This window comes from Manis pentadactyla, chromosome 8 (assembly GCF_030020395.1).
Source record: "Manis pentadactyla isolate mManPen7 chromosome 8, mManPen7.hap1, whole genome shotgun sequence".
NCBI lineage: Eukaryota > Metazoa > Chordata > Mammalia > Pholidota > Manidae > Manis > Manis pentadactyla.
The window spans coordinates 89,747,967-89,761,531 of NC_080026.1; the positions used below are offsets into that span (position 1 = coordinate 89,747,967).

Consider the following 13,565-nt stretch of genomic DNA (forward strand, 5'->3'; position numbering starts at 1 on the left):
ATTACAGTTCAGTATTCTGACTTATAATCCTCAGTTCAGATGTGGTCTATGTTAAGTAAATACATATGTCTTATCTCTTTGGTTTATTTAAGGGTTCCCTGAAAATCATTGACTTAGAAAATTAGCACAAAATGTAGCAATTAGGCTAGACAGACCAAGTAAAGTCTTTTCTTTTGGCATATCGGTATCTCTGTAATGTACTCTATGAAAACTCAGAACTACTAAATAACCCAATTACTTGTCAGTAAACTCATTTATCTGGTAATAAATCCATTCCTGATAGTAGGTACCAAAGCTATCTTGCTTACAATGCCATTTGGAGCGCTGGGAATGATTTTTAACTCGTTTCCAAAGGACATGACATAAGGGAGGAACAAGTCATCCATAAAACCTGAAATTATTAGGAAAAACACAGTCCATAGTTCTCTCATTCCTAATCCTGCTCCAGGGTTAGGTCAACAAAGAAATACAGGAAACTTCTAATTCTTGACCATGGAGCTGAGAGAAGGAATATATACAGTTGTCAGACATAAGCCGTCTTTGAAAAACATATTTCTCACAAGTTAACTTGGGTTTCGCTAAAGATGAAAAATAAAACCATTTCTGAGAGTTAATATCTACGGGTATCTATTATTGCAGATTAGGACCAAGAAAAGTTTTCTCCAAAGAAAGAAGTAGAAGAAAGATAAGTGACTGCCCTAAGGTCTTCCAGTAAGAAATGGTTAAGAAATTGACTATATCATTCTGCTTTTGAGTGGGCAACAACTTCAATCAAGAACCCAGTTTCCTCATAACCCAATTAATCAAGTCAAAATTAGCACTTTCCCATCCAATGGTGACAGCAGTAATAACAAAATCACTGCCTTATGCATGTATATTACATATATTATATAATTTGAATAATACATCAATCCTTGGAAGCTATCAGGCCAGTATTTTGATCCTTATTTTATAGATATTCACCATTTGCATATGTGATAAAGAGAAAGACTTGTTCAAACTCACAATAGGAAGCAGCACAGATGGAATTAGAAACATGGTCCTTAACAATAAAGTGCTATCTGCAATTATGGAAAAATGTACCTCTAGATCAAGGGGCATAAAATAAAACAAAGCCCCTTCTAAACATGTTATATTACTCTATCTGCTATACAGAAGTACATTAGAAACAGGCAGGACTTGGGAAGTAGATTTGTATGTGTATTTCAACTCTGCTACTTACTGATTTGTGACCTTTGACACTCAGATTAAGGGGAAAAATATCAACTATATAGAGTTAAAACAGTTAAATTAGGAATATAATTAAAGTGATCAAATGAATTAATGCACAAAGGAGGTCGTTCTAATCCTGGCCATTGTTAGATTATTTTCTTTTCCCTTTTTCAGCTAGCAAGAATTTATGATCCTAGTTTCTAGTATGGCTCCATCAAAAAGGTCTCTGGTGAAGAAACCCTATAGGGTTCTTCCTCAGTAAAGATTGAAGCTTCTGAATTAGGCAGAAAACTTAAATTATTTACTCAAGTTCTATCAGTAAGTATGAAAAACAAAAGGTTAAATTTCTTCCCCTTCACCTACACTCCCTTTTACTATAGGCAAAAGATAGGTAAGGAAAAAAAATTCTTTAAAGGGATAATAAAGACAAGGAGATAAGGAAGGATAGGAGAGAGGGTAAATAATTATTTGGGAATAGGGTCCACTGACAAAGGATGGTTTACTGAAGTCACAGGAAGAGTCCAGAGGAAAGAAAAAAAATCTAATTAATCTCTTGAATCCTAGACAAAAAGCACACAGAAAAGTAGAGATATCCATCTAATTAGAGGAACTTAATAACAGCTTACTACAGAGTCCAGTTAACCCTCATAAACTATAAGAAAGCCCTGTTCTGGGAAAGGCAAATGTAAGAATCATTTGTTTCCCTAGGAGTGAAATGGCTACCATTTCTTTAATTATAATGAGAAGAGAAATGACTTGTTTTTGTAGGAACCTAGGACACACTAAATACAAAAGAAAAAAGTAAGTTTAAGTAGTTAAGTAGTTGAAAAAAGGGTTGTTTCTCACAGAACTATCTCCTTTATCTCTTAATCATTAACCTTGTACTATGCAAGAAGAGTCTGAAAACGCTAAAGAAGCTGTTAAGCAGAGGAAACCAAAACTTGAAGGTTGATATGGGTTTTTTCGATCATTCTAGAGGCTAGAAACATGCTTCTCCCTTAGGTCATGTCTCCCAAAAATAGCATCTGAAGAATACCAAATGGCCTAACAGAGATATTACCTACCAGCTGTCAGGGATGTCTCAAATCCATCTTTAATGAAACAGCTGAGACTCTACTTCTTCATATAACTTTGAACTGCTACAAGTGTAAGGGGTACTACTTCTTACAGTGGGAGGAGGGGCAGGAAAGAACAATAGGCAAATTAATGAATTACATATGGTTCTAATTTCAAGCTAGTCATTTGTTTCACATGAAATATTCTATTTTAATTGAAGCCATTGGTACCCAATAGAATATGAGTTAAGTGTTCATAATCACAACCAGGATGCAGGCTCTTTCATATGATAACCACCTATAAATAACAAAAAACACATTTAAACTAACAAATTATGTTCTTCACAAGAAAATATAAGGAGAAACCTAATTCATTAGTATGCTATTGTTCTGCCCAACTATACATAAATTACCTACAAATACCTAACAAAATCAAATGAAATTAAAGCTCCAAAGTATGGATGTTATTTCTTTTGGAGGAAAATTTAGATAACCTTTACAAATTTCCATAATATATTTCTTTTATGCCAATCTAAATTTGTAATATATTCATGTTAAAATAAACACCATCAATCTGTTAGTAGCAGTGGGGAAGGAGGAAAATAAAGGACCACTGGACATACCCTATGTAATATTTCTAAAACCTTTAATGCAGTGTGAAGAAAACTGTTGAAAATTCTTCTTTCGGAAGGGGGAATACCGATCTTGTAGAGTTTCAAAAGATGTACCACAACTTCCTTATAAAGCTCTACAATCTTGAGGAATAGTGGAGGTTCAAGAACTGACCACCAGTTTTCTGTTAATAAAGGATGGAGACACAAATAAAACAAATTTTTAAAAGTAATGATTTTCAAAATCACATTGACCTTTCTTCAAACCTATGGCTCTTAACCCTTTGAAAATCCCATAATGCAGTATTTTATTTAACATCTCTAGGGTTTACAGACACTACCTCTTTTTAACCCTGAAGTTAAAGAATACTGTTCTAAAAACTGTCAAAACCGAAAATAAAGAAAGGTCTATTAAATTTTTATATTCTTGGTTTTGTAAATTACATTAAAAACTCATCACTATTTATGTAATATCAAAACCAGTCATTAAAAAGTGCTTTGAAATTTACAATTTTAATTTTTAAACAAAACACTTTAGAATTGTATTGCTCCAATATTGAAAGATTTTTTTCCAACTTTATCTTTCAACTTAACATAAAGTGAAATATTGTGAAGCACCACATTTAAAATGCAAAGTACTCCTAAAGGTCAAATATAGACAATGAACAATGTTAAGCATAACATGTCTATCCTTCCCCATATTTACTATTTGTAGTTATTAACTATTAGGAAAGGAAGCACTGGGTTAAATGTAGCAAGCGAACCATAACAGCCAAAAGACGGAGGTGAAATATGAAAAATTAAGGTCAGAAAAGTTTAGGCCAAAAAACCAGAGCAGATAGAGACAGAACTGTAAGATCAGATGAGCAGCAGAATTCTCTACATACAGAGAAATAAAGTCAAACATCGGGACATTAGCAAGTGAGGGAAGTAAGAGGCAAAGCATAAATAGAGTTCAAGGAGGATTTTTAACATCCTGTTTGTATTACTTCCTTTACTTTAATAGCAAGATCACTGTGTACGGGCTGAAGGATGGGAATATGAGAAATGGTTTTTATCTGTCCTGATACTGTCTTTGCTATTGCATTTGATTAAAATCTTACTGTTTAACATCCTTTGCCCCCAGCAACTCCATCAATTAGCATCAAATGACTGGAAAAAGCCACAAACGAAAAAAACAGGTTTATTTTTCCCTAAGACAATGTCAGATAAGCAGGGTAACAAAATTTCAAGCAGCAAAAAAGTAAGAGCCTATGTGCATTTTCACTAAAAGAGAAAAGGAAAAATATTGAAGAACAAATAAAAGAAAGGAAGACTAAAAATCTTACCAAGTACTTTCAGTGGTGCCTTTTCTAGGTTCACAAGAGCTGTACCAAAAGGAATCGCTATTGTTGTGAAATTGTTGGAATCACTCATCAGGGGACATTCTGGTAGAGTAAGATAAAACCTCAGTGCTTCAACATCAGGTAAGGAGCTAGTCAGTTTAGGAATAAGATTCTTTTCCAAACTAGCTGCCACCTATATTTTGACAAAAAGTAAAACCTACTTCATTTAAAATGAATGTACTTCCAAAAAAAGAAAAAAGAAAAACAAAATCTTATACTACAGCAAATGTGAAATGGTGAAGAAAAAAAAAGGAAAAGATCTTATAAGGAATCATTGAATGTACTCTGGAGCACAATAAATATTAATGTCTAAGCACTGCTAAGAGAATTGTAAAATCTTGTATGCAAGTCTGAATTTAAACTCTACCTCTACAGCTATACAAAAACTTAACCTTCATGGTAATTAATGTTACATAATTAGAGGTCTGCTCCAAATACCTGCAAAGATTTACAGTTATTTGACAGTTACATTACAAATGCTTTAAAAAAAAACCTTATTGTCTTACATTAGTATATTTAATAAAATCATACAAAGCACATACCCCACAATAAAGAGTATGAAATAAAGTTAATTAGACTATAAACATACAAAATAACATGGAGTAAGAAGCTCAACAGGCTACATAATACAAATATAAAATACTTTAAAAACAAACCTGCTGAGATATCTGAGGATGATCAGGTTGAATGAGTTTGTGGAATAAAAGCCTAGCGGCATTCATATCAACACCTGAAAATTTGGTGCCTGTTCTATAGTGATCATCATTGCTATAAAAAGAAAAACAGAGAAAGAGAAAAATAATAAAATAAACTTACTTCAGTTTTTTAATATGTTAATATTTAATGTAATAAATTTGAAAAATTCAGCATACCAAAGAATTGCCACTTACCTAACAGCTAAAAAACTTCCATTTAGACAACCAGAGGAAGAAAATGTTCCATCTATTTCACTAAAAAGAAATTTAAAAATCTCAAAATGACAAATCTGTTTGTTTTTAATAAAAATTAAAATCAATATTTAATCTAATATTTGGTGCTTCAGAGTATTCCTCTAACCAATGCTCAATTAGAATTACTCAGAATTCTATAAATTACTAAAGATTAAGTAATACTCGATAAAGGTATTACTGTTTGTTTACCTAAGATTTTCTCAAATATTACTTTCATCCTCTGATTCATCAAACAAACCCAATGTTCTCAAAATTTGTTTTTTACATAAACTGAACACTTGATTTTCTTAATTCCACACGGTGGTAAATCTAATCTGGCCTGTTAATTTTTTTTGAAGCTTACTCTTTGAGGACTTAAGAAAAACTTTAGTTTGGGAAAACAATCTAGAATTAAAAAACCCAGGTCCCTGGGAGAAGAACCAAGATGGCGGCGTGAGTAGAGCAGCGGAAATCTCCTCCAAAAACCATATATATTTTTGAAAACACTACAATTATAACTAATCCTAAAAGAGAGACCAGAAGACACAGGATAACAGCGAGACTACATTCACACCCACAAGAACCCAGCACCTCGCGAAGGGGGTAACATATAAGCCACGGCCCCACGGGACCCGAGCGCCCCTCACCCCAGCTCCCAGCGGGAGGAGAGGAGTCTGAGCGGGGAGTGCTAATCACCCAGCCCTAGCCATCCGCACCAGAGCGCAGACACACAGTGTGTGCGTGGGGTGCTGGAAACTAGGGAAACAGGACAATAAGACCTGTGAGCGGGTCCCCGCAGCCGGTGCACCTGGGACAAAGAAAAGCGAGTGCTTTTTGAAAGTCTCAAAGTGACAGGGACCCCACAGTTGGACAGAAGTGCCCCAGGACACTTAGCCCAGAAGTTGCGAATCACGGGGAACTCTGGGCACCAGAACCCCCGCAGCGCAGCATGGAGGCCCCTCACCACGATAAACAGCCTCCTGCCTGTTCCCCGTCCAAAGCGGCTCCGCCATATTGGAGAAGCAGCCTGAGGAAGGCCATGCCCACAGCAACCGCAGTGCTAAACTCCATAGTGGCCAGGCAAGATCAGAAGTCCCGTCTGCACACAGCTGCCCAGCACAAGCCACTAGAGGCCACTGTTCTCCTAGGAGAGTAAGGCCACAAACTGGCAAGAAGGGACTTTCTCTTACCCAACACACGCGCCAGCTCCCCACAAAAATATTTATCGCCATGAAAAGGCAGAAGAAATTGATACAGACCAAGATCACAGAGGCAAACCCTGAGAAGAGATAGACCTAACCAGTATTCCTGAAAAAGAATTAAAAATAAAGCTCATAACCATGATGATGGAGCTGCAGAGAAATATGCAAGAGCTAAAGGATGATGTCCGGAGAGAGAATACAGAAATGAAACAATCTCTGGAAGGATTTATAAACAGAATGGATAAGATGGAAGAGGCCATTGATGGAATAGAAACCAGAGAACAGGAACGCATAGAAGCTGATGCAGAGAGAGATAAAAGGATCTTCAGGAATGAAACAATACTAAGAGAACTGTGTGACCAATCCAAAAGGAACAATATCTGTATTATAGGGGTACCAGAAGAAGAAGAGAGAGATAAAGGGATAGAAAGTGTATTTGAAGAAATAATTGCTGAAAAATTCCCCAAACTGGGGGAGGAAATAATCTATCAGACCATGGAAGTATACAGAACTCCCAACAGAAAGGACCCAAGGAGGACAACACCAAGACACATAATAATTAAAATGGCAAAGATCAAGGACAAGGACAAGGACAGAGTTTTAAAGGCAGCTAGAGAGAGGAAAAAGGTCACCTACAAAGGAAAACCCATCAGGCTATCATCAGACTTCTCAACAGAAACAATACAGGCCAGAAGAGAATGGCATGATATATTTAATGCAATGAAAGAGAAGGGCCTTGAACCAAGAATACTGTATCCAGCACGACTATCATTTAAATATGAAGGAGGGATTAAACAATTCCCAGACAAGCAAAAATTGAGGGAATTTGCCTCCCACGAACCACCTCTACAGGATATTTTAGAGGGACTGCTCTAGATGGGAGCATTCCTAAGACTAAATAGATGTCACCAGAGAAAATAAAATCACAGCAAAGAAAGCAGACCAACCAAATACTAACTAAAGGCAAAAAATAAAATCACTACCCACAAAAGCAGTTAAAGGACGCACAAAAGAGCACAGAATTAAACAACCAACATACAAAGAATGGAGGGGGAGGAATAAGAAGGAAGAAAAAGAATGACCAGACAGTGTTTAAAATAGCTCAATAAGCGAGTTAAGTTAGACAGTAAGATACTAAAGAAGCTAACCTTGAACCTTTGGCAACCATGAATCTAAAGCCTGCAATGGCAATAAGTACGTATCTTTCAATAATCACCCTAAATGTAAATGGACTGAATGCACCAATCAAAAGACACAGAATAATAGAATGGATAAAAAAGCAAGACCCATCTCTATGCTGCTTACAAGAGACTCACCTCAAACCCAAAGACTACAGGAACAAAGAAAGACTGAAGGAACAAAACAGCAGCAGAATCACAGAACCTAAGAATGGACTAACAGTTACCAAAGGGAAAGGGACTGGGGAGAAAGGGAGGGAAGGGAGGGATAAGGATGGGGAAAAAGAAAGGGGACATTACGATTAGCATGTATAATATGTGGGGGGGCATGGGGAGGGCTGTGCAACACTGAGAAGACAAGTAGTGATTCTACAGCATCTTACTACGCTGATGGACAGTACAGTAATGGGGTTTGTGGGGGGGATTTGGTGAAGGGGAGACCTAGTAAACATAATATTCTTCATGCAATTGTAGATTAATGACAACAGAATAAATAAATTAATTAGTTAAAAAAAAAAACCCAGCTTATCAGATATGGACTTTCATCCCAAATACAACACCAGCTACAACAAAAACCTGCTAAGTACTAAACAAGTTCATCTATAAGCAAAATATTCAAGGAAGAAGTAATGATCAAATCTCATAGGGAATACAAAAGTTACAAGACAGTAACCACTGTATGAAGCTAGAAGAAATGTAAGTTAAACCCAATCCTAAAGTGGCTACATTTAATATTTCAAGTTATCACTTAATATACCATTCTGTATCTGTAACTTATATAAATTTAAATGAGAGACCTCTTAAAATACTATAGAAATTCTAGACTTTTAAACTTTTGTAAATAAACCAGTTAGTGATATTTACTGAAATACTTAAAGAAAAGCTCTTCTAAGTTGCTCTACAATGGAATTGAGAAGTTGTACATATACTTGTGTAGGTAAAATGTTTTTATTACTTGGCTATCTCCACAGGAAACCTTCCAGAGGGGTAGCTCAGCCATTTTTGAATTAGAGCTTCATTCAGAGTCCAGATCTGCTTTGAAGGATCAGGACATCTAAAGTCATCTGGTGGCCCACAGTTCTAAATTTTAAAATACGTAGATTAGTCAGAAGGAAGATATACTTTTTAAAACAGAAGTAAATTTCTACTAAACACCTGAAACAAAAATGTATCCAATGAATCAAAAATTTTATAGACTTGAGAAAAAAAAAAAAGTAAGGCAATTATTTTGAAACATATAAAGAACATTAGAACGGGTTTAAAAAATTCTTTAAAATTAGCTGACTTTAGTAATTATTTACATGACTACTATTACCTGGGGATTAGAGTAATGTGAAAAGCTTTGATCTCCACCTGAGAAAATTCTTTTTACACAGAAATATTCTTCAGAATCTGTAATAAAAAATCAAGACTTTAATGACATTTTTCAGAGCATCAAATATGCTACTGTATTTTCTCTTAATTACCTAACTTCATTAGACCTCCCATTCATAGGACTTAGTAATAAAAAATGACCTGGAATATTCTGATTGCTATGAAGATAAGACTGACCAAGTGATGAACATTTAATGATCCCACAAAAATAAACAGTATTTGGTAAGTTTATAAGTCTTCTGGCCTATACAAAAAAATGTGTTTTCTAGTCTACATCTTTATTATCCCAATGTATTTTAGTCTAAACTGAAAACGAAGTGAAAATTGAATGAAAGAGGTATAAAATCCAGCTCATAAGAAAATAAAGGTTAAGAATATTCATTTTTAAATGCTATTTAAAATATCATTTAAATGATAAAAGAATGACAAATAAATGCTAAAACTTCTTGAGTGAATATAATACAAAATGATCTCTCTCAGTAATGCTATACAAAAGTAAGAAAATACAAGTAGCTCTTCGTTGGCAATTATATATCGGTGAAACCTAAATCAAGTCCAAAAATATAAAAATTAATAGATAAATTTAGTAGAAATAAATAGGGGACAATAAAGTTCCTTTTCAGTTAGATATTAAAGCCTCTTCTTTTTTCTTTTCTGCTCCTCAAAATGGAAAGAGTATCTATTATCAAAAATACTGCTGGGCTGATATTTACAGGTATCACATACCAAAACACCAAAGCTCCATGTTGTAATTTTAAGACTAGTTATTTCCAAATATAATCCATTTCTGTCATACGAGTCCCAACTCCCACCCTTTAGTTGACTAACTTATCACCTTGAATTACTTTTGACCATTTGCTGTTATAGAAATACAAATTCTTAAAGGAGGGACATCTTAATTTCCTTGATTATTCCCTACCATCAAACATAATGCTTTACTGCAAAAGAGCTCAGCTCAGTAAATATTAGTTAATATGAATAAATTAACATAAAATTATATTTACCTAGCTTGAACATACTAATCAGAGGTTCAGAGCTCAGAACATTACTATGACCAAATTTTCCATAAGTAACAGAATGCTCTAAGGCCAAAATTAACTTTTAAGAACAGATTAAAACGGTAAATCTAAAATACTAAATAAACTGATGATTCAATTCAAAATCTTTTCTCTACATCATTCTCACAATCCTACAAGAATTCATTCACTACCTCAAAAGATTAAGCATGATGTTACTTTTATTCCTAAAATACGACCTTGCCCTTTATTGTCAAGAACACAGATGTTCTTGACAATAAACAGTACATGAACAGGTTTCTGGGGGCTATGAGGAGGGTACCAAAATTTTTCTTAATTTCCTTTTTACAAAATGTCTATGAAACCTACTTATTTGCCTTATACAGCTTCCTAGATTCAACTTTGTTGATTGTAACCCCGAGGTTTCTCCTAACATTTTTCACAGTCTTCTGCATTTTCTGTAAATTAGTAGTTGGATCTAGAGAGGTTTTAGAGTTTATTACAACAAAACTATTACATGGTGGTAATGGGGCTTGTTCTTCCATTAGCAAGCACATAATGTGTGGCTGGGTTCCTTTATGTGATGTCAGAACCACTGATGCTCAATGCTTACACCATTTACTATGTGTTGAAAAATGATGATATGCTAACAAAGCTGGATCATTAACTTCCTCCTATCAACTACAGTTTGTCACTCTGTAATAGGAAAAGAAGGATTAATGTTTGATCTTTTCATTTATTTTATACTATCCTCTTGCTTTTTGAATTTATATTTCTTTGATACGAAAGATGGTAATAATTTTTGCTTATTTTTAGTAATAAGAATTTCCTCTTTGGGAATTTCCATTAATTTCCTTTGTATATTCTGTGTTATCTGCTCAGTGTCTTAGTGTTTTTCTCATCAATATGTATGAGGACTGGGATATTTAGACTAATAAATTTTAGGTTGTACTTGCTGTAAATATTTTTCCTAAATAATTATTTAATTTTGACTCAAAGATACCTTTTCCATTTATTCAAATGTGTTTCTCTCACCGTTTATGGTGACTTTCATAGCCATATGATGAGAAAGGCTTTTCCCATATTCATTTCTTAAGAATGTTTTTACATTTAACTCTTAAATCCACCTATAATTTATTTTAGTGTATATTATTAGGTTAGAGTTTTTACCAAACTCTTTTCCCTGCCAATTTTCATGTGCTGAGTAACTCTTCCCCCAACTACACAGGTTAGTGATGTCTTGAAAGTTATGAACAGGCACTACTTCTTCCACCCACAACACATAATTGTAAGCAATTCTGACACTTGTCTCTATCCCAGAAGTGTTCTCAAAATACTTTACAACATCATCTCTGAGAACCATTATGAATCAACTGGAGTTTGAACTTGAAACAAACCCTATATAGAATGCCTATACAGGGATTTTTTTTCTGGACTTTCCATTAAATTATAACAATCTGAATGTCTGTGAGTATACCAATAATCTCATTTACTTGTTACAGTTTTATAATATATGTTGTCCTATCTAGGAGGGCTAGTTCACCTCCTCCTTACTCTATGAAGAAATCTACACTGTCAGGAAAAATCATGAACACTGAAATAGGCCCTCCTAGCTCCCCTAACCCCCCCACAAAAAAAATTATGGAGTCTCTTTAGGGCACTACTCAGGAATATTTCCACCTGAAAGGTATCTTGAGATATTTACAATTCTGTAAAGTGCATGTCTATTTAGAAGCAAAACTGACAAGAGATACTACATGTGCTTTTTGATTTGCATGGAAAAGGGAGTAATTTTTGATGGTCTCTGAACCCTTTGCACTCCTAGGACATATTCAGAACCCCAAAGAGCTTCTGCTTATGTGCAGACTAAAAGTACTAATACCCTATTTAAAATTAAGAAATTTAAAAAACACTGATTTATTTGAAGATAAGCAGTAACAAAATGCACTGCATGTTAACATAGGTAACATCTTAGTATTAATAGTCATTTTCACCTCATGGGTCCTCTGAGACAACACCACTGTCCTCAATCAAGTGTGTTTGTCCCAGAATATCAAAAGGTCATCACTGAAGACATAACATGGTATGTGAATTTTATTGCTTCAATTTACACTTGACTCTGAAAGAAGTTATAGAATGTGTTAATATCTTAGCAAAGTCCACTCAAGTTTGAAGGGTGTGCTCCCATGGTTTACTAGTTCATGCCTTCACCTATAATATAAAATGTTACTACCTTTTGTGTAATAATCTGCTAGGTAGCAAAACTTCTGTATTTTACTAAAACAATCTTCTATGCTTTGACTTTACTGTCTTTCATTATTAAAGGGGAGAAAAGAACAAAGGTTTCTCACTTTATGAAAGAGCTAAAGTTCTTTTCATTCATATCACCATCTACATTTGTTTTGAAATGTTTGATTGTCACTTTGATAAAATAGGTAATCAACTATTGTTTCTCAGGTATCAGTGATTATACCTTAATAGTGTTCAAATCTTCTCTCATAACTGATTATTTTGCCATCCTGTTATGTGCTAAATTGTGTCCCAACAAATTCATTCTTTTGAAGCCCTAACCCTAATACACTTCAGAATGCGACTGTACTTGGAGACAGCACCTTTAAAGAAGTGAACAGTAAAACAAACCTGCTAGGGTGGGCCCTATTCCAGTATGCCTGGTATCCTTAAGAAGAGATACCAGCAATGCACACACACAGAGAAAAGGCCATGTGAACACTCAGCAGGAAGGCAGCCATCTGCAAGCCAAGGAGAGAGGCCACAGAAGAAATCGAACCTGCTGACACCTTCCTTTTGGACTTCTACCCTCCAGGACTGTGAGAAAATAAATTTCTGTTGTTTAAGCCAACGAGTCTGTGGTATTTTGTTATGGCAGCCCTAGGAAACTAATACTCTTTCCAAAATCAGATTCTCAATATAGAAAAATAAAACTTCCATGGTACCTTCTATGTATTAGTGAAAATACCTTTGAGAATTTTCAGAGAGACTATGAGAATCACAAAGGTTTGTTCTTTCAATATATAAGAAAACATGCTAGAAATAATTAGGTTTGTTTGATGTGTTACTAAGGTGAAGAGTTGCATGGGAAGAATTTTCACATTGGAAAATACATTCAAACTTTTGTAAGTGAAATTAACATGCCAAAATGTAATTAGTTTACTTTTTAAATTGTTTATGAGAAATCTCTGGAGATTTATCAATTTCTTGCTTTTCATATGTTTAAATATGAAAGGAAACACTATTCAAAATTTATGAAATACTTCTGTCAAGTTTTCCTGTATTTATCAAAGTTCTGGTGATACAGTGCTGTCAATCCTAACTTCAGTTATTTAACTGTTTTCTGATACAATCTCACTGCTTTAATTCACATGTAGCATCTTCTAGGTCAGCTGTTTTCAAACGGGGTTGTTATTTCACACTCACCTATAGAGTTTTACAAAAATGTACACGTATAAGCTCCATCCTTGACTTACTGAATCTCTTGATATTTTTGGTGTTATTCCTGGTACATTAGGTCACAGGATTATCATACTAAACCTACAGATTTTTTCACCTATAAAAAGTTATACTCCTCCCTACTTATAAATCACA

The 13,565-nt window shown here is 34.6% G+C and overlaps 1 protein-coding gene across 6 annotated transcripts in view; it reads right to left on the reverse strand.

Annotated features, from left to right (window-relative positions):
- The window catches only part of HERC4 (HECT and RLD domain containing E3 ubiquitin protein ligase 4), a 134,761-nt gene that overhangs the window by 43,151 nt on the left and 78,045 nt on the right, over positions 1 to 13,565 (reverse strand). For all 6 annotated transcript variants that reach the window (XM_036923945.2, XM_036923942.2, XM_036923943.2 and 3 more), the window contains 6 exons: positions 8,888 to 8,964; positions 8,528 to 8,652; positions 5,154 to 5,213; positions 4,920 to 5,031; positions 4,207 to 4,396; positions 2,891 to 3,063 (listed from right to left, as the gene is read on the reverse strand). In XM_036923945.2, the coding sequence (XP_036779840.1) occupies positions 2,891 to 3,063; positions 4,207 to 4,396; positions 4,920 to 5,031; positions 5,154 to 5,213; positions 8,528 to 8,652; positions 8,888 to 8,964 (737 nt within the window). The remainder of the gene's footprint in view (positions 1 to 2,890; positions 3,064 to 4,206; positions 4,397 to 4,919; positions 5,032 to 5,153; positions 5,214 to 8,527; positions 8,653 to 8,887; positions 8,965 to 13,565) is intronic.